This window comes from Strigops habroptila, chromosome 3, assembly GCF_004027225.2.
Source record: "Strigops habroptila isolate Jane chromosome 3, bStrHab1.2.pri, whole genome shotgun sequence".
In the NCBI taxonomy this organism is placed as follows: domain Eukaryota; kingdom Metazoa; phylum Chordata; class Aves; order Psittaciformes; family Psittacidae; genus Strigops; species Strigops habroptila.
Window position 1 is genome coordinate 14,428,347 of NC_044279.2, and position 21,606 is coordinate 14,449,952.

At 39.1% G+C, this 21,606-nt stretch overlaps 1 protein-coding gene across 8 annotated transcripts in view; it reads right to left on the reverse strand.

Moving 5' to 3' along the window:
• ATXN7L1 (ataxin 7 like 1) overlaps positions 1-21,606 on the reverse strand; it is a 114,172-nt gene that overhangs the window by 22,422 nt on the left and 70,144 nt on the right. For 5 of the 8 annotated variants that reach the window (XM_030478110.2, XM_030478111.1, XM_030478113.1 and 2 more), the window contains 2 exons: positions 10,248-10,470; positions 2,641-2,924 (listed from right to left, as the gene is read on the reverse strand). In XM_030478110.2, coding sequence (XP_030333970.1) covers positions 2,641-2,924; positions 10,248-10,470 — 507 coding nt within the window. The other 3 variants (XM_030478117.1, XM_030478116.1, XM_030478118.1) reach the window with 3 other exon arrangements.

Genomic DNA, 21,606 nt, shown 5'->3' on the forward strand with positions numbered 1-21,606 from the left:
CCAGCAGTTTGCAACACAACAGATATTCTTGCTGTAAACTGGACATCTGCATTCTTTAACTTCACCTCAAAGAGAACAAGAACTAAGGAAGATTTTAGAGGGGAAAAAAGAAATTAAAAATATTTTTTGCAGTTTACTGCTAGGGAACACTGATCCACTTATGCTGGGCAGCTACAGACTGTCTTTTGTGGTTCCACAAGCTGCTTCCTCTCTCTCACCAACAACAGCGCTCCTGAAAAGAGGGACGGGTCCATTTATCACCCAACCAACCGCCAGTTCTCAGCAAAGAAAAAAACCCCAAACTTCAGCCACAGTCAGGGAAATGGTGTGAGTGTGAGAGTGAAGGATGCTAAAAAGGAAAGAAAACAGATATAAACTGGCCAAACCTATTAAAAGGCTTACAAAAATTAACACCTGGACCATTTCACAGCAGGAGGCTGAGAGAAACCTATATCCCCTAGCCACTGCCTCCTTCTTTCAATGAGAACTGAATGAAATTTACAGGATATTTAAAGTAATCATCTCATTGACCTTCCAAGATCTTTTTCTCAGCCTTTGCACAGTCCTGTATTATAATGGAGAGTAATCCATCATAGTGACACACAATCTACAGGCAATTCATCTATAGTGCTTTCAGGACTTCTGTTTGCATCATCGCTAAATTATTCTGTTGCTGCATCAATACATGAGGCAATAGAAGCCTGAACAGATTCCAAATCTGATCATGACAGAGGAGCTGTAAAAAAACTATCAATTCTGTGGACTTGTTAACCATATAAAAGTCAACTATTGGACCACTTTAGCAGTCCTGTGCAGAAATTTCCACCAGTGAAACACTCCCTAGCCTAGGAGACATTGCACATGACAGCTTAGACAGGACTGAGACGGAGTCACCTCCATGGGAAAAGCCAACAAGCTGAAGGGAGGCCCTATAGAAATGATTCTCCTCTATGAACACAGTTCAGCAAGCACTTGTACAAAAAAGGCATGAATATCACCTACAGCCCTGCAGCAGTATGTGGTGACATGGGGAAAACAAGTATCTCAAACAGCATCAGCTTCTATTGCTCAAGTAGGAATTCAGAATTGATTAGCTAAACTGAGTATCTAAACCATGAAAGGAAATAATAGGTTAAGAGAAAGCAATATTTTAAATTAACCATAGAGAGGTTTTATTAGAGTAACAAATTGGATCTTAGTAAGTGAAATGTAAGGTTTAAAAGCCTAATCAGCTACTTTCTCATAGTATTTTTTCGTTTTGTGGAAGGCTATACATGAACAACTGTTTTCTTATATGGCACCTTTAACTAGTTAAGAAAGCAATCAGTGTACTGAACCCTTTAAGGCAATGGCGTTGTTCCACACCCCACACAGCCCTAGCAAATACCTCGCACTGCTCTGGAATCCAGCCAAGGTAGCAGTACCATAGGCTGGCTGCCAAATCTGAAAGATGAAAAAAATAAACCTGATACTCAAAAAACCAGGGCACACTCATTAACTGGAAATGACAGCATTTATCTTGTACACCTTATACTTGCTTCGTAAATACTACACATTTAGGAATCCTGTGAACTAACTTTCTGCCAAGCTGACGAGCTGATGGGGATCATGCTGCCATTAGCAAAATTAGCCTTTCAGTGCACACAAGAAGCTCCTGCCCAAATCACAAAGTACTGCCAGCTGATGAATAGACCCTGCACAGCTTCTGAAGCCGTAAACTTGAGTCAGTTACTTTTGCTTAACACACACACACAAAGTCCCTCAAAACGCTTTGTTTCCTTTCATTCACCACAAAATATGTCCTCAGCTTTGGGGGGAAATTCTCTACTCGCTGCCCAACAGCTGCCATGGGCCACCTCTGGGGAGCACCACGGAAAATAATTCTTCCTCCCAATGAATGGCATCACACTTTCTAACAGAGCCTCTGCCCTCCCAATGATGGGGCATTCTGTGCTTCAGTGGCAGATTTGCACAGGGACCTAAATCTTCCATACTGCCCTGCCTAAAGCCATCCAGGGCATTTCCACATTTAATCCCTCAATCCCACCATCCTATCTTCCTGAGAAAAGATCCCCACACTACAAATGTCTTCACTCATGTGGGAACCGCAGGGGCAGAAGGGTGGAGGGGAATTATGACTTTTAAGACTTCCTCAGCATTTCCCATGTCTTTTTAGAATTTTCTAGTCTTTCAAACCAAGAAAGAAGATCCTTTAAAAAATCATGACTTGGTGGATAATCTAAAAACCTCAACTGTTCAACTTGATCGTGACTATGCTGACATCACCCAACCAAGGCACATCTTCTTTTATTGTAAAGAGACCCAGATCACATAATGGCTTCTGCCTTTCTGTTTTACTAAATTTACTTCCTTAAAAACTTATATTTGGCCTGTTGGTCAGTTGAGAAACACATTAAACACTCTAATTTCAAGCTTAACATAATGTGTATTTGAAAATGTTTTACACACGCTAAGAATGTGGAAGCTTTCCTCTTCATATAATGCAAACTGGCATCTTACAGTTGAAAAAATCAAACCAAAACCAGGCTACTGCATTTTACAGCTATAGAAATCTGAGCTATTGAAATAGTAATGAAGACAGACAGATAACCTCAAAAGATGAAGTACAACATCACTCACCTGAAAGTCTTTTGTAAGGCTTGTTACTGCTTTTAGTGCCATTTTGGTGTTTCTTGTCTATTGATGGAGCTACAATTCCTTTGCCGTTCAGAATCTTTTCTGGTGACGGTGGCACTGACTTGGATGTCAAACCAGATTTAACCAAAGTTGGAGCAGGTATGGTGGATGAAGAGGCTGAGGACGAGGTGATGGTGGTAGTGGTTGCAGAATTCATTTTAACATTGGCACCATCTGCCTTCACTAGGTTAGGAATTTTCTCTAGACTGACTACTGGAACAGGAACGCTGCAAAACCAAAGAAAAATCTTCAAGTTGTATTTTCTGTACCAAAGATTTACAGTTACTTTATCCCCTTCCACAGATACAAACATTTTGATGCAAAGGACACAATATCTTAAGACCAGACTAAAATGAAATACTTAGTACCACTATTGACCATTTTTGTTCAATCAAATGTTTATAAAGCCAGGCATCTGGCTTTGAAGAGAATTATGAAAATGAACCTTTGGTTTATTTTCTTTTTAAGATCCAACCCCCTACGATTCATAAACAAAATAAGTCCTTGGCACTATGCAAAACATACCCTCTTACATATATGGTCTCATGCCTTCAACACAAACACAGATATGTGTGTGCTGCACTAAACTCACCAGGATGTGAGCAACATGTGCTTGCAGGCCAGAAAACCGTATCCTGGGCTGCATCAAAAGGAGCGTGACCAGCAGCAGGTTCAGGTGATTCTGCCCCTCTACTCTGGTGAGACCCCACCTGCAGTGCTGTGTTCAGCTCTGGGGCCCCCAACACAAGAGGGACGTGGACCTGTTGGAGCGAGTCCAGAGGAGGGTCATGAAGATGGATCAGAGGGCTGAGAGAGTTGGGGTTGTTCAGTTTGGAGAAGAGAAGGCTCTGAGGAGACCTTACAGCAGCCTTCCAGTACCTAATGGGGGCCTATAAGAAAGCTGGAGAGGGTCTTTTTACAAGGGGGAATGGCTTTAAACTGGAGATTTAGATTAGATGTTATGGTAAAGAATTTCTTCCTATGGGTAGTGAGGAACTGGAACAGGTTTACCACAAAGGTTGTAGATGTCCCATCTCTGGCAGTGTTCAAGGCCAGGTTGAATGGGGCTTTGAGCAACCTGGTCTAGTGGAAGGTGTCCCTGCCTGTGGCAGGGGGGTTGGAACTGGATAATCTTTAAGGTCCCTTCCAGCCCATACTATTCTGTGATTCTGCGATAACGAAGTTGTTTGCTAACAGTATTAATATTTCTAAACAAAAACAAAAATAATTTATTTGCTCAGATGTGTCTGAATGACATACAAGTTCTGGAAACAAGGAGAAAAGAGATTTTAAGCATAGAAATCTTAGCAGTGGTCCCTTTAAAAGTATTAAGATCTTTGATGAATTGAGCATTAGAAAAATGTATTTTTAATAAAATCTTATGAACTTCAAAATAAAATTTCTAAACATGACTATATGCTTGGTCCTTTTCAGAGTAAAGTTTGCAATAACTAACTTCTCCCAACTTGACTACCACCACAGCATATTTGTGACACTAACAAATATTACCTTCTCAATTTGGCAGCAAAAAAGATTGAGACAAGTGATTTTAAATTCCAACATTATTTTAACATTTCCGCTCCATGAGGAAATATCCATCAATGACAGCTGCTCTTTACCTACTCAACAACGTCAAAAGAGGATTTCTTGTGACTATGAGTTAGTATATAACGTATAAATTATAGACCCCTGCTTACTGAATTGAACCCAGAGAAAAAATATTAATTAAAACCCCCTAAATTCTCAGGTTTTAAGTCCAGGTTTCATTGGAGGCTGCAAACAAAAATATCTCACTTATTCAGCTCTTCCCATACACTGCCTGAAGAGCTGCTTTGGCCAAACAGTTGACTGACTGCCTTGTAAGCTAATTCACACATGGATCATGCAAAATTGAGAGTTTTCAGACTATCATTCCACACCGAGCAAACAAAAGAAACACAAGTTTTCCTAAATACAAATGCAATGGTGATGTTTAAAAGGTAAAACACATTCCTCATCCAGAAGCATGACAGTCTCCTTAACAGTATTCCAATCTTTTTCTTTTTTAATTGCAGAGAACCAAGCTAACCTCTGTAATTTTAATCCCCAGCATAAAGGCGACAGCAGAGGAAGCCGTCCCACGCAGAAAAACTTCTTTAAACTTGGGGATGCTTTAATCTTGGTATTGTCTTAAAGGTTTAACTTCATGTACATGCTTAAAGGTAAAATGAAGGCTATTCATAGAGTGAGAAATTACTCGTTAGCAAACTATACTCAAAGAACAATCTGCTTCTTGCACATCACTGCAGTCATTCTGCATGTGCTCAGAACTCCAGAGCCATTTGTTAAACACACAATCACTCTTACACCCAGATACATGCTGAGGTGTGCTGCAGGCCGCAGTTTAGGTAAGCAGAGCTCCTTGCCAGAGACCACAGCTGTCAGGGTCCCAAGACAGGCAACACCTGCCTGGCTGCACATCATCTTATTTACTACATTTCCAAAAGAATTTTTGAATGAAAAGCCTGTTTAGATTTATTAAAGACAACTGCTGAAAGGGACAATTAGAGAAACAACATGCAACAAACAAAAACCAAGGAAGGGCACAATATGGTTAAGTAAAAATTAGAAAAATGGGAGTTTGCCAAAGACAAGTGAGAAAAATCTGTATTTTTACAAAAGAAATTCTAATAATAGCAATATCTACCTAAAGGGCAGTAAAATAGTCATTGGCAATGCAAAAATGACAGAAACGTTCAGTGTTGCATCTATACTAAAAAGGAAGATTGATAACGCTCTTCAGTCAGATCAAGATGGCTTTTGATTCCCTCAGTAAGTGTAAAGCGCCAGCTGAAAAATCATGATTTATTTTTCTTAACATAAGCAAACCTGGATAATGTGGCCATGAGTTCCAAAAGAGAACTCCAAGATAGTGGGTCTCAGCATATTAATATCTCATTGAACCTTGAAATTCTTGGCAACTGAGAGAAGCTAGTGGAGTGCTGCTGCTGCATCCACACTGAAAACCCAAACCAGGGTGTCTTGGAAGAAGTAATGGCAAAACTAAACTGATAAACAATTAGGTCACATGGTTTTGCTGAAAATTTGATCTTGGGAAAGAAACCTGGTTTCGCTTTTTGATGAGGTTACCAGTTAAGCTGACAAAGGTAACTGTGAAAATGTTTCCACTTTCAAAAGGCATTCTAAAACACAAATAAGAACAATTTAAAAGCAATTGTTAAACAACATAAAATTTAAAACTAGTTTTTCAGAGCATTATGATTCAATAAGGGTGCTTTCTAGGGGAATGTTTTAGCCATTGTTACCAAGTCCAACACCACTGAAAACTTCACGGGTCCTTAGAAACAAATATGAGATTTGCTGATGGAATCAGGATGGAAGGAAAGTAAATAATGAAGAGACAAAGGCGATTATAAGATAACTGATTTCTTTCTGTTTTCTTATGTTCTTGGTCAGGCAGTTGGACTAAATGGTCACTGTAGGTCCCTTCTAACTGAGATAATTTTAGTCTAGTCCATTCCATTCCATTCCTTTCCATTCCATTCCTATCCTCTCCTTCAGCAGAACCTGTGACAAACTCTCAAGAGTGAATTTTCCTCTTAAGTATCTTGTGGCAAAATTTTTAGTTCCAAGCCATTGCATGTCACTGTTGTTCCCAAACAAGAAAAGTAATTGTAGTATGTCACAACACTCCTCATGCCTTGAGCTCCTTATTACCCCTGTTTTTCTTTCTTCAGGCTTTTAATAATTATTTTTCCTTGCTGTTATGTAATTTTGCTGGGGTTTTGGTTTGGTCATTCAAAACTGTATTTGTTCTAAAATCTCAGCCACTCATTCAATTCTTTTCAAATTTGGTGAGAAAAGAAATTCACAAACATTTAAAAACATAAACCATTGTTCTATTTTACATTGCTGGGATTGCTTCTATAGCATAACAAAGTATTTGTGATTTAGTGTTAGAGTATGTTGCCCAAGCTACCTTTGCTGAATTTTGCTTCCAATTCTATGCTGCATTAGGAATATCCTCAAATCTTAACTAGCTTCCCTTTCTCAACCTCAGTATGAATAATGGTATTTCCTAACACAAAGAAATAAAAACTAAGAGATGATTAAAAAAATCCTTTGAAAAGTGATATCACAAATTTTAAATGATAACCCATAGGTTTACCTTTGTGATTCTATTTCTGTTGGCAGAAAGAGTGTCGGTTTTCTACATGTTGATGAAAAACACTTTATTTCCCTCTCATTTTCTTCATTTTCTGACCTTCTGGCAGGCAACGGCTAATCCTCGTGGAGGGAGGTCAAGGAGACTTGCTTCAGCCTTACCCCAATTTCACACTGAGGATGGGTGGAAATGAACACCCTGTAGCATCACAGCACCAAAATCCTTCATGGCAGCACTCAGAAGCTGCACCGGCACTCAGAAAGTGAAGGAGCATCCTTTGAGCAGGTCAGCAGCAAGGGAGAGAGTTGCTGGCCACAGGAATGCCTTTTAGAAAGGACATCTGAGCTATTCTTATTAATTATGATTGCTTGTTCGTTATTATTGTTATTACTACCCACCATCTTTATTCTTTGCCTTCTTTTCTGTCTATTTTCTACCCTTGTGCATCTCTACTGCAAGCTTCAGAAAACGACGGTTTACATTTATCTTGTGCAGAGCGCAGCGGTGCTCCAGCACTGCTCCAGTCTCTAAGCACTGCTGTATTAATAGCAACGATCTTAGAGAGATACAAGGGGGGGTGAAAAATCAGAGCTGACAGATATTCCTGGATGATGTATTCACAATAATCCTTCATATTCCAACTACAAGAAGGGAAGTATTAAAACTGCAGCTACAAAAATGAAACTGTTCCAGATCTCTTTCATCCGATCATTCTGATCCTGCTTTTTAAAGCATTAGCCAAGGAGCAACCTGACCCTCTACACCACATCTTGGAACAACACAGGATGTCAAGAAGAGAAAGAGCTACTCGGTCAGTGTTTAAGATGACTCAACCAAAGCTATAATGAATTAAACAACAGAAGAGTTGGGTCCACATGCAGGCAGACATGACAGCAAACAGATCTGCTGGGCCGTGTTGTTGCAGAAGACATTGCTGAAACCCTGCTATTAATTGTCACAGCTAAAATTTAAAAGAGATGCTGTATGAAAGAATTAGGCAAGTGCAACAATGGTTATTCCAGGTCTGGAAAGCAACCATTACCAGTGATAAGCTAATTTGATAACTGTCTGGAAGAATCCTTATCAAGTAAATATTTGTGGTATGAGACTAAAACGTAACAGACAAAAACACTGAATAACTGGAAGCTTCTGAGGATGATAAACCACAACACGCTTGGATACATGATGCATCCCATTTGCATTTTTGAGACAAATGTATTTGTGCCAATTGAGTATTTCTTTCTAGAAGATAAGTGGGTGAAAATCTATGCAGAAAGCTGAATGGAAGATAAAATCTTAAAAAAGAATTAATTTTACGAATAATTTCTCCTTTAAGAAAATCAGACCTGCTGAATATTTTCTAGAATCCTAAATAAAAATGATAATCCACTAATGGAATAGGAACAAACACCTTCTATAACAGCTGTCAGCTCTCTATAACCTGTGATGATTATCAGACTGATTTTATCCTCTAACAAGTCATGCAATCTAAGCCACTTAACACTTATTTTTTAAAGACAATTTCATTGATCTCCACTTCACACTGTTTGTGATTTGTTGTGTGATGATTACAGTATCTTTCACTAGTGTATGCCTCATTTCCCCCACTGGTAAACAAAACCACAGCATTATCTCCCAGCAGAGCTGCAAGAATTGGGTAATCTGCAGGTACAACTACTGACATATTAATTGCTAAAATATTAGCAGAGCAGTACAACATTTTTATATGGTTAAATCTACCTTGATAATCGTCAGCAAATGTTTGGGATGTTCCCAATAAAGGGAAAAGGGATTGGTGGAAATGCTCAGTTATTTTGTTCCCTTCCAGCTTTTACTGACTGACAGAATGCCATCTGTTGCCAGAACGGAAGATATTGTTTATAGATTCAGTTAGTATGCTGAAATGTGGATCTCTAAGTAGCTGTCTGTAACACTAGGATGAGAAACAGGTTTATAGTCAGTAGTGTTAATAATCTAAGTCCTTTCTGATTTTTCTTTAGTAACACCTAAAAAAAAAAAAAGTCCTCTCTTGTATAAAATCCTCTCCAACATTTGGAAGGTCACTATTCAGTCAATAGTATTTTTTTTGAATTTACTATTCAAAAAAAGGTAGACCTTAACAGGAATATTCTCTGTCTCATCTGTGTGTATGTGTGTGTGTAATCTAATCATCCAGATTTTATATTTTCAGAATTATATACCATAATTGCCTGTGATGCTCATCATGCTTCTAGAGATGGTGGGTTCAGATTTGTAGGAAGATTAGATTCTGATCAAGTTTGTTCCACTGCAAGGTAAATTTTACAGGTACACAGAAGCTGCTTTCTTTGAAACCCCAACCAGTGAATGTTTCAGAACAGAAAACATGAGCTATTACTTCAACATAATTTGAGTTTATGCTTTGTCTCACGAGTGAATAGTTTGCATTACATTAGTTTACTGCTTTCAGACAGTTGTGTCCAGAAACCCTACCTAAAACAGTGACTTTCTTACTTTCTTATGCTAAATACTGCATAGAAGAAGGAAGGATCTTTACACAGTAAGTAGATAAAACTTAAGAAAAAGGAAGTATTACTATCTCAACTTTACAGACACAGTATTGAGGCTGAGGAGACTAGGGCATAACAGTAGCCTGTGCTGAACCAGGAACTGAACCCAGATCTCAAGTCAACCTAATGACCTAATCACAAAGCATCTTTTCCGTAGATAACTAATGATAACCAGTTTCTCAAGGGATAAAACAGTGACCCAGTTCTGCTCTCCTCTGTATTTTTGCAACTCTGTTGCTACCATCACAGTCACGGGAGGACGGACCTGGCAGCCTCAAAGCCTGTATATGTATATATATCACAGAACATGATGTAAGACACCCCCAAAACAGTGATTTTTTGCAGCCAGAATTTTCCTGTCTTCTTATAAGGCATCAAACATTATCGAAATATCGAATGAACTCCAACAGCAGCTGCTGTTGAAGATAAATGACTATTACCAGTAAGTTTTCCTGAACATCAGTTAAGCCACCATTAAGAATGCTACAAAAATTATCTTACTCCTTAAAAGCATCACTTTTAAGGGCAGATACTGTAACAGAAGATGGACCTTAAAGATAGCACATGGAGGTTTTTGAAAAGCAAAACATTTGATGGAACATCTAGTCCTTTCTCCTCTTCCTACATACATGTATGTGTGTGTATAAATATATATATATATATCTTTTTTTTTTTTCTAATTTGAAAACATCCCAGTTTCCTCTCTTAGGAAATGTAGAGGCTTAAACTGTAAACTTAGATGAGAATACAGATTTTTTTTTGATGAATATGAAATAGACAAAGATACTTATTTTCTGAACACCAACACCTTTGGTAACTATTATTTTGGTACTTACCATGGTTTATCCCGTGATACTTTTGAAGGAAAGACTGTGTGCTGTTTGCTACTGGAGGTAAGTAGATTGTCTTTGGGCGTTTTGAATGGCTTTGAGTTGCTGCTGACAGGGTTATGGCCGCTGATACAGGATTTCGGTTTCATCTGTACTAGGGATGTCCTGGAATTGCAGGCTGGAGAAGCTGGAGAAGGGGAAGGTTTACACATTGAACCGTGTCTTCGTTCTGTAATGGAAAAATAATAAACTTTACAGCATTTCATAGGCTAAAAGAAAAAAGAGTCAGGGAAGAGGCAATTGTTCCTCTCTATACTAGTTACAATGATTTTTCATCACTCCCAAGAACACCAGTTCATCACTGTTGTGAATGTAATCAAGCTAAATGATAATTAAACATAATCAACTCCGAGTAGCGCACTGAAAAATGTAAAAAATAGTAAAATAAATGCTAATAACCTACCAGAAAATTTCACCAAGAAATCTCAAACCATTTCTTAAGCAATAAGCAACCACCAGCAACTGTATGAGGTACATTAGGTGTCCCAGCTCCTTCACGTAAAGAGGAGAGTATGTAACAATCGCTCAGATGACTTGGTGAAATACTCTGTGACAGACATGAGGTTGCTTCTATAATGGTTTATGAAGAATTCATGTGACTCAGTTATTGGGCAGTTTACTTTATGGCTATTTTGTTTCAAGTTCAATGGGAAGCTGTAAGGAAAACAACTGAAGACTGAGAAGTAGCGAGAGGCCTACTGCTGCCAGCTGTTGCAGAGGCAGGCTGTGCCCGGCTGTAGCTTGGAGGTGATCTGCAAGCACCAATCCAGGTAAAAGCTTATTTTTATCACACGGAGCAAATGGCACGTGCAGAAAAGCAGGAAGTTTACATATCAGCTACATCTAGAGGTCAGGCCCTTGTGTAAGCACTGCTCACGTTCACACCAGAGACTTCCTAAGCACTGCACAAAGCAAGGCCTTGCTGACCCTGCAACAGCAGAACAGGCTTCAGGACAGACAGGATTCAGTTCAACTGTTTGCGTTTGGTTATGATTATTTAAAAGCTAAATGTCCTGTCCCTGAAACTGTTACATAAAAAGATTGTTTTAAGAAAGTATTTGGCCATTCTTTACAAATTATGTCCTTCTCCAGGGGACGAGTGCCTGGCCAGCCGGCTGGATCATAATGTGCTGCAAGCAAGGGGCTTGGTGCTGTGAACTTCTGCACAGCTATAAGGTATTACAAGAGACAGGATCTGCTTTTTGCTGAGAGGTGCTATAAATCCTCAGCAGTCCTATCCCCCCATTTTCAGGGACACCCTTACCCCATCCCCTTCACCCCGCAGCGAGCCAGCCCCGGTGCTCCCCAGCCAGAGCAGCGGCTGTGCTGTGGGATGAGGAATTTTCCAGTCAGCAGGACCGTGCTCAGCAGCAGCTGACCCCGGGCTGCTGGTGGCCTGGCACCAAGAGCCTCCGCAGTGGGATCAGCCAGGTACCCCCGCTGCCGACACAGCCAGTGCAATGTAACTACAGACCCAGAACTTTGGACAAGCTGGAGTTTCTCCTTCAACACACAGCAATTTTTCCTCATCTAAAGCTTTCAGCACTTAACTTGAAGAACCCAAGTGGGTGCTACTCTGAGCTTGCACAGCATCCTCCCCCCGTCAGCGAAGAGCAGGGTGAGGAAGCAACAGCAACCTGCTGCTGCCGCCAGGGAAGGTTTTGTATTTACATTACGAGCCCTGTGCTCCCTAGTTTGATATTTCAAGGATAACTAAGAAAAATTTTCCCACAGAGAATCAAAACATGAAAATTTGTCTGGCATCCTCACAAGTAAAAACTTGCCAGCAGCAGAAGGATTCATCCATGATTAATTTGCAATAGGCGAATACCTCAAGAACAAAGAGATATGCTTAAAGAAAAATATTAAAGAATATTCCAAACTATTTCTATCTCCAGTGACTAAATAAAAGCACTTTCTATTAAAGACCAAGCACTTCCATATCTTCATATTCACAGCTTTAATTACAAATGCTGTAATTCCCTCCAGATTTTCCTGCAACTGAAGAACAAAACAGTCTTAATTTTTTTTTAAATACAAAAAGTATCTCCTCTCACCCCCCAACGCCAGCTGTCATTTGCCAGTTTTCACCCCACCACACACCCCTTCCATGTGCAGCCTCTGCCTTTAAAAGTCCTTTGCAGGAAGCAGTTAATTTATATTCATTTCATCTCACGTTTGTGGCAACAACCGTGTAAGCTGTGCATCTGCCTCCGAAATGCAGAGCTTTATTCACAGAGTATTTCATTAAATAATAGTTATTGTTTCAAGATTCACCAACCTTCCCAACAACTACTTAATTTAAATTAGCTTAATAAAAATTTCAACTTTCCCATTAATTACTTGAGGAGTGATGAAAAGGAACTGTATGTAACCAACAAAACCAAGCTGTACAGAAAGTGAAACTTGGGAAAGAACACAATTTCCATACACAAATTATACAAATTCAGGATTAATTACTTCAGTCTTCACCACGGCTACTGATATTCTCAAGACCAACTGCCTTCTAGTAAATTGTGTCTTTGTATCATCCCTGTGGATATATTTGGAAGTGAAATACACTACTCTGTTATTAAAATTAATCTTCCGGAAAGACGGACATGCAAGATACTGACCATCTAAAATTATATGTTAAAGCCATCTCAGTATCACATGCCATAGCAAGTTATTTTTTAACAGCCTCTTTACACTGGATTTTCAGTCAAGCTAAACGTTTGCTGCTTTTCTCTGGACAACTTTCTCAATTTATTTATTCCCAAGAGCAAACCAGTGCATTAAACTTTGGATTTTTTACTGTAACATAAAAAATGGTGGAAGAGACACTGTTGTGATATGGCAAGATAATGAAGTCTATCCTACTATTTTAAATAAATGTTTACTTAAAAGATGGGGAAGGAAAAGATTACAAGAATACTTATTTTATCTGAGTGTGTCAGATTGGTGGTCATTCTTCTGATCAAAGCAATTGCTATACTTGGCGTTTCCTTTTACCTCCCCAAAACATGGCTACAGAAAGTCTTTCACGTATTAGACAGACTCCGATACATATTTGAGAATTACCAGCATTACCCAGCTTCTCTTGAAATTTCCTAGAAGCAAAATGGAAATTATGACTACTGTAAAGTTATACAGGGGGAAGAACGTAAATAGCCAGTGCCACACATCAGTGTTCTCAGACGCTGCTCTGACAGGCAAAATCTGCATGTCTACTCACATAAGTGAATGTCACTTTAGTGTCAGCAAGAGAAGATGGCAGCAACACCTTTCAAGTAGGGCCACGGTGAGAAATGGAGGAGTAACTCCCTCCAAGGGGGTAGAAAACCACTGTTTAGGTTAGGCAAGCAGGGCCACAGGAGACTGGACTTGCCAAAGGCGTGAAACCTCATAGACAAATCTTGATGGCGGACAAATAATAACAAAATATTGATTTATTCCTTCTCAAGAACTATGAGGTTGCCCCTTGATTCCTCCTTCCTTACTATGTATGTGGTAGTGAATCAGTCTTAGACGTTGGTAATATGTTTCAAAGAGAAATAATGGGAATATATGACAAAGTGAGAATAGAGGAGCACCAGGACAGTGGTGCTCCTCTATTAAACTGAGTTTCCTGGTCACAAAAATTTCTACTAGTTTGCCTATTAATATTTTACATATATACAAGGAATTACATACAATATAGGTATCAATTATTACCCAGCCTATGTAATGAATTAATATGTAAATAAAAGACATTTGCACTCAAATAGTTGTTATAAAATTAGATATTCACATGCTAACACATTCAAGAGACAACCAGCCATCTGTGTAAAAATTTCTAGGCTCGTTTGCAGTTCATGTGCAGACAGATGAGATCTAGCAGGGCAGGTGAACTCGCACACACAGCTGCGGATGTGGCTGTCCCTGTCTGCATACAGAAGTGGCACTGGGCATAAATGAACCTAAAGTAGAATGAAAATTTTTGCCCCTAAAAAAAAAATGAAGAAACCCTACAAGGCAGCTATAAAAGCAGTTATCACTCATAAGGTACTAACCTAAATCCTACAGGCCTTTCTGCAGAAGCCTGCAATGCTGTGAATGTGCTCAAGTTTAAAATACAAAAGAACTTTTCCAATTCATTTAAATACTTGCAAATGGATGTTTACACTCCACAGAAACAACAACACGTATTCTGTTTTGTTTCTAAATACCAGTTGCTGTCAAATCCAAGAGCAGAGAACACAATCAAAGTTACAATCCTCTTTACCACATTAATCCTCCTGCAACCCCTCAGCTGTCTCAGCACAGCCACTGCAGCAAGTGACAAGCAACATGTGACTTCTGCTGTCAAACAGTTTATGTATTAATGACATTAATCTGGAAGGAAAGTTTAACACTCTCTCACTGAATTAACTGCACTTTCTAAAGAATCAATTTCAGATCAATATCTGTTATTTTTTCTAGTTAGTGGCAGGACTGTAAAAGTCCAACGCTACATACCGTCTGAATGCACACTGCAAACTCTGCATCAATAGCATTGCAAGCGATCTTAAAACTATTCCAGGAGATTCTCCACGTCCTATGGAAACATGGACATAGTCCAACTTTCTCAGCCAAATCTGAATTGTTTGTAGATGTGAAGCCCTTATGTTGTTGGAGACTTAACAGTCCCTGAATCTCTGGAGCTTCTCTCCCATGCCCTTCTACTCCATTTCTAATCCTCCTCCCTGCATTCTACACAATGCAACCCCCTACCTTTCCCCAAAAACCTCTGCTGCAGCTGCCAAAGTCCTCTAGGTCTGCCTTTGAATCTGTAATTCCACTGGATCCTCTCTGACGGGTCACCAGGGAATACTAGCAGCTGTTTTGCAGGAAACGCCACATCTCCTTCTAATCACAGGCAAAAAAGCAAAGCAATAGAGAGGCAACATGAGCTCCACAGCCACAAACACAGTGTGTGGGAAAAAGAGGCAAAACCACACTCTGAGCAGAAAGTCTCTTTGCGAGTTTTTCTCTCAACTCTCACACAAGATCAAGCACTCACTCAGCTCACAGCAAACCTTATTCACAACAGCAAATATGCTGCCATTAAAATATGCCAACCATACATTCCCAGATGGACTGCAGTAGTTTTGTACCCAAGATGATCTTTATACGATCCTGAAATTGCAGATATCTCTAATCTGGACTACAAACAAAAAACATTTCTTAGTATATCTCACCTCCATCCATTCTTACCCAACATGTGCTACACAAAATTGATTAAGTGAATAATTTTTGCCTGCAGTCAGTGTCTTCTCCATTAGTGAGACACAGAAGATCGCAAAGGGAAGAAGTCATGATACAGCTTAAGCATAGAGAAAGATATGCCTTTGGTCTTTCAGCATTTTCTTGAAGGTAGTTGAAACAAAACAAGAAAAAAGTCCCTCTAACATTGTCAGAAGTGAGGCACTAGAACTCTGTCAGCACCAGTCATTTTGAAACATTACTCTCGTTTAGCACGATCCGACTTCCTGCATACAAGAGGCCTACAGCAAAAATCAATTTTAGGTTGACCCATTAATAACTCAGAGGCCCAATGCCACGGATTATAGCTTGGTAAAAACAAATGCAATATAATGCTAAAACCCAGAAAGGTAAGAATATTATTTACTGTTAGTAAACATTTGCATAATAATAAAACTCCTTTTAAGCTTGTATTCATCACCACCCTGGAGTTCATAGCCCTTTTACTTAAAATAGCATAAAGTAACTGATCCGACTGCCCTTAACACAATATGCATAATGTTTGTTATTCCCCATTTACAATATTTAAGCAGATGGTAATGAAATTTAGTATCTGATCCACACCATGATTCTGTTTCAGCAACATATCTCAATCTAGTTGATGACGATGTTACTTATGGTAACTCCATACACCACCTATGCACAAATTGCAGTTTTTCTATTTTCAGCATATCCTGAGGTGTTTTGTTGCACAGACCTTCAATAGGCAAAGTTGAGCAATGCATACTTACAATTTCAGTAAATAGTAAGTGAAACCTGCCACCTCGTACTGATCCCAGTTCACAGTTTGCAAATGTACTTGGCATTAATTCTGACAAAACCAAAACAGCAAAAAAACCACACATGCCCAAAAAGCGACAGCCAGCGACCAGAAAACTGAACAAGTAGGCTGCTTGGAGAAATGTGTCATCCTGCAATAACTGGCAGCTGGTTCATAACAAGAGTTCATAAACACCTTGTAAGCACTTTCATTTTGCAGCCACAGTCTGAAAAAAAAAACCTAACAAACCACGGTACGTGAGGTTAAGCAAAAATAAACTTGGATTTGATGCTAGCAAACTACAGTGAGAGCGAAGGTTAACTTTACCAGCTTTTCTGACAAAACACTATTCCAAGTCCAGCTGAAAAAGTTTGGAAATAATATCTGCAAACCGTTCCACCCTTCTTGCGCTGCGCACTGGAAAGGAAACAGCACAGTCGGTTTCATTTTGATACTTCTTGTAAACTGACAAAGGAAATAAACTGCCAGCTCAAACCCCCGGACTGATCTGCAGCATAAAACACAGCTCAACAATCGCAAGCTTCATTCCAGGTCAAATGACATAATTGGGAAATTATCAAGTGCTAAAATAACCACTGTTCTGCTGGTGTTTGTTTACAATAAACACAAGCTTCGCTTTCTGACACAAACCCACTAAAACGATTCTCCATTTCACAAAGTCTACAAGTGAGTAGGATCAGCAAAATTATGTAAAACATCCTGCTAGAAGAAGAAATGTAAACTGAGCCACTTACAGAGAGAAGGAGGCTGCCAACTTAATCTGATTCTACGACGACTGTAAACATGTACTTTTGGAACGTGAAACGATTCACATTGCCACAAATGCCGTCAGAGAGAGGCAGCAGCGTGATTAGGTATTCTGCACACGGTAAAAAATCAGGCAGATGACCTGCCGCAGCAAATACCAGATCAGCGCTCGCACACACCAACTGTTTTGACTACAGGCACTTGCTAAGCACCAAGTTTCAGGTCCTACCAGTTGGACACCAGAACTGATCCTGTGCCAAGAACAACAAGCACTGAAAACGGCTACAGGGTTTTTTGCTTTCCTTTTTTTTTTTTCTTTTTAAATAATTGTTGATACAACTCGAGTAACTGCAGATAGGAACCAAAGTGCAAAACTAAAAGCAGCAAAACCCCACAAGTGTATATTTAGAGGAAGACGCTGCATTTTTTCTTTCTTGATTCAGGAAAAAGGAGGAGGGTGTTTGTGTTTCACACAGTAGGATGAACCTGCTGTTTTCCTGAAAAATCTTTTATTTATGGGATAACTTGGCATTTGCCAGGGTAATTATAAGAGACAGGATGAATAATCCCTAGAATATCACTAAAATACACTTAAACGGCCAAACCTCTTAAAAACAGCCAAATTCCACAAGAAACCTCACACTCAGCATTTCCCAGAATATTTCCATTCCTCCTCAGTAGAAAGCATAAAAAAAAAAAGAAAAAAAGAAGTAAGGTTCAAACAGAACTCCAGCACAGCAAAAAACCCCCCTTCAAATAGCGCAATTAATTACACTAAATATAAAATGAAGCTGCAGGGTACTTGTCTGCTTCTTTTACAAGGATTTTGAGATCTAAAGATCCAAGGTATCCCTGATGTATCAGAGAGACAGGAAAATGATGGAAGAGTGAATACCTTGCCCTGGTGACAATGTCAGTCTTCACATCACTGAGCTGGAAGACCTGGATTTAACTCTGGTGTCAAGGCCTGTTTCTTCAGCAATAAAGGGAGATATTAATGACTTAGACTATTAACTTGATCTAAAAAAGAGTTGGAGATTTAAGTAGGAATTCACTTCCTGTAATGACACAATTCCAGACGTGTAATCAGCAATTGCCACCCGACGCACTGCTACTGCAGAAAAGCCTGACAATTTTCAGCTCTAAGTCATACATACTTCCCAGCTCAGCAAGGCCAAAAATCCCTGGGCAAAAAAGGAAAAACAGAGCAAGTGGATCCCGGGTGCACACACACAAGGACGGCCCCCACCAGCCTTCTGCACTGGTCCCTCGGCACTGGTACCTTACTACCTGTTGCCCAGTGGTAATGGTAATTCCAGTATTTTTGCTGGCAGAGCAAGTAAATGCATTTTCAGCCCAAACTCAAGCAGGTACATCAAGTGAAATGCTGAAATACTTTTAGCAATCAAACGACAGTACTTGCCTTCAAGCAAGGGTAAGCATTACCACAAATCAGAATTTTGTGGGTGGTTCTATATGTGAAGAGAAACCTTTCATTTGGCTGTTTGTTGGAAGTAAGAAAAAAGTAACTTTACATTTAACACTAAGATATAACAAGATGAACAGTACTCTAGTTCACTAAATATACAAATTTAAATGCAGCTCACCTATTCATTCCTCCAAACACCAAACTTAAATAATTTTACTCCAGACACACTGTCTCAAACAGAGGAAAAATTAGTATTGCCATCCTCTCATGCTTTGCATTGTGTCACAGACCCGTTTCCTCAGGCCTCAGGCAAATCTTTCACATTCAAGGTCATCTGATGACATATATTTTAATTTGCTCACTTATCAGGTAAAATATTTCACTGTATCTCTAGTTCCATCTTTAATGATATTTACAAAACAATCACAAAAAAAGTAATTAATGCACATTGTTGTTTTAGGAATCCATTGGATGTTTCCCCTCATTTATCATAAAACTATTACAGAAAACTGATACTTCTTCAGTGCTTTACTTAATTCAAACAGATATAACGGCATTTCTTTGTACAGGTAAGAAAAGACAAGCCATGGAGTAGTGAGATGGGACCACTGAGGGGTCCGGCAAAAAACAATGCTGTACTACGACGCTGGGAAAACAGGCTATCGTTTTTAGGAGACATGTTCCTGATCTGGTTTTGTGCATAATAGCATGTCAGATTTTATTCAATATCAAGATAACACATCACCAGCTCATTTTATCATTCCTTAGAAGAAACTCGTACAAAATCAGTAACTTTACTGATATTAGCCCAGAATAGCAGCTTTGCAGGACTTGTATATAATCTATTGTTTAAATCACCTGGATTTTTCAGCTCTAACTATTATTTGGGATCCAAAACCAGTATCTGGTGAAACAATGTATTTCTTAACAAGCTGCTTTCTAATCAGAGAAATAATGAAATATGCTTTTCTAAAAATCCATGGGTTAGATCCCTGAATTTGTTCCATCTCTGCCTCCCCGTGCCCCTCAGCACCCTCACCGTGTTCCATTCTGTATCCACGTCCTTTGCACCCCACAAAAGAGATCGGATAAGCTCCCTCTATAGGTACCTGTGTGACAGCTGTCAGCCCAGGTATGCTACTGCCACATGAGATACTGCTCTCTGGGGGCACACTAATGAAGGCGTTTTCTTCACAGTTGCTATTTTTCACAAGATTGCTGAAATTTTGTATTTTTGAACCAAATTTGCAAAGAATTAAAAATTCTTTGGAAAAAGGGGTATAATCGCATAAGCCTTATTTTATCATCATTATTACTACTACTACCATTATTACAATAACTATCATCTTTTAGGAAACTCAAAATTTATATATGGAATTTTTTACTTCCTTTTCTGTGTTTGCCACTCTCACAGATATTCCCAGGCATCAAATTAATCCCCTTGGAATACTCTGACATCTTTTGATCTGTCCAACTAAGGACACTGTTTTATTCTGAAAATTGAATGAGCTTGTATTTACATTTTAGTTTGCTTTATCAAACCCCGTTGCAACTGTCAGTGCAGAATATTTCCTCACTCCAGATGTTATAGATAAATCAGCTCACCCATCTTTCAGGCACATTATTTGTCACAGGTAATAAAATCTCTTCTTCAGAATGCTGCAGAATGCCCCTAACACACAGCCTCCAAAGTGAATGTGCAAAATAATTTTTGAAGAGGTCACTTGCTCATGTTTCCTCCACTACATACAACAGCTCTTACAAACAAGAAACCAAATTCTCCACTATCTACAGCACAAAACTGAGCAGACAACACTGAATGACATACCCAAATACAAAATGGGGTTTGTAGGGCGCTTTTTATCTGTTCCTCTCCCTTGAAAATCTCTTTAGTTCTATATTTATATGCAACTTAAGATCTAAAAAGTCAGTTTCGACTTTAGCTCGCATCATTTATGACTTCTAACAGTGCAAATTAAAGAAACTCAGACCTACCCGCACATGAATGAAGTAGAAGCAAATCAGCCTCTGAGAGTGACAACTACTTCACATTCTGCCTCTGAATGTGCCTCTTAACCATTCTTCACTGAAATGAACTTCGTGTATTACAAATTACTTGGTTTGGATAAACCATTTATCTGTTCATAATACAAAGAGCTTTCCCATTATTGCCCTGAATGGGAGAGTGTGTTGTATATCTACAATTTTAAACGTCTGTTCTACCTATATAAAAGATTTCTTTCAAATGTGCCTTTACTCGTTTTTTTTCCAAGATACTATATAATCAATCACAAATCAAGACTTCCAAAATTTGTTGAAGCATGGCCAGTGTTTCAGATGCTTTGAGAAGAAAGGTATTTTCCAAGGCCACACAGAGATTAGAGGGCGGATCTGATTTTAAGGCATTCCAACTTTACTCACCCACTCATGTTGCCTCTGTCATGTATTAATGGGGCAGGAATGGCACAGGGGAAAAAGACACCTGATTTCCATTACAACTACCTACCAAGGTGCATGAGCTGCATGATGTGGCACAGCTGTGCAATTCAGCTTTCCCTCCTACTGCTTCCAATGCCTTGAACCAGCTGTCATGCAGTGCAGGTGGTTCCAACTTCCTATGCATCCTCTCAGAAGCACACACATGCTATATTTTAGAAAAACTTTAAGGAAAAACATAAACATGTAGGCACTCACCAGCTGAAGACTTGGGATATTTTTCCTATGAAGTGTTCTAATTACGTTCTATAATTACTTACATAAGCTCATTGGAGGAAGAAAAAAAATCACTTCTCATTAAAACAAGGCATAGCTCAACTCAAGAACAATTCTTGCGAGTTTTAACATGGACAGTAACCAAGCAAACCAAGATCACTAGAAGCCCAACTTGCAAGCAAGTCCATACAAAGGAATCAGTTTTACCTGAAGACATTTAACTGTGAGCTATGCAACAGGAGGTCTCTGAGAACAAATGTGCAATAAACATCTTTCCAAGGTATCAAGTGTTTGACATGTATCAGTCGGTTTTGATTTAAACCACCTGAGTCACTTGGAGCATAGGTAAAACATCAGGATAATTATTTCCTGCC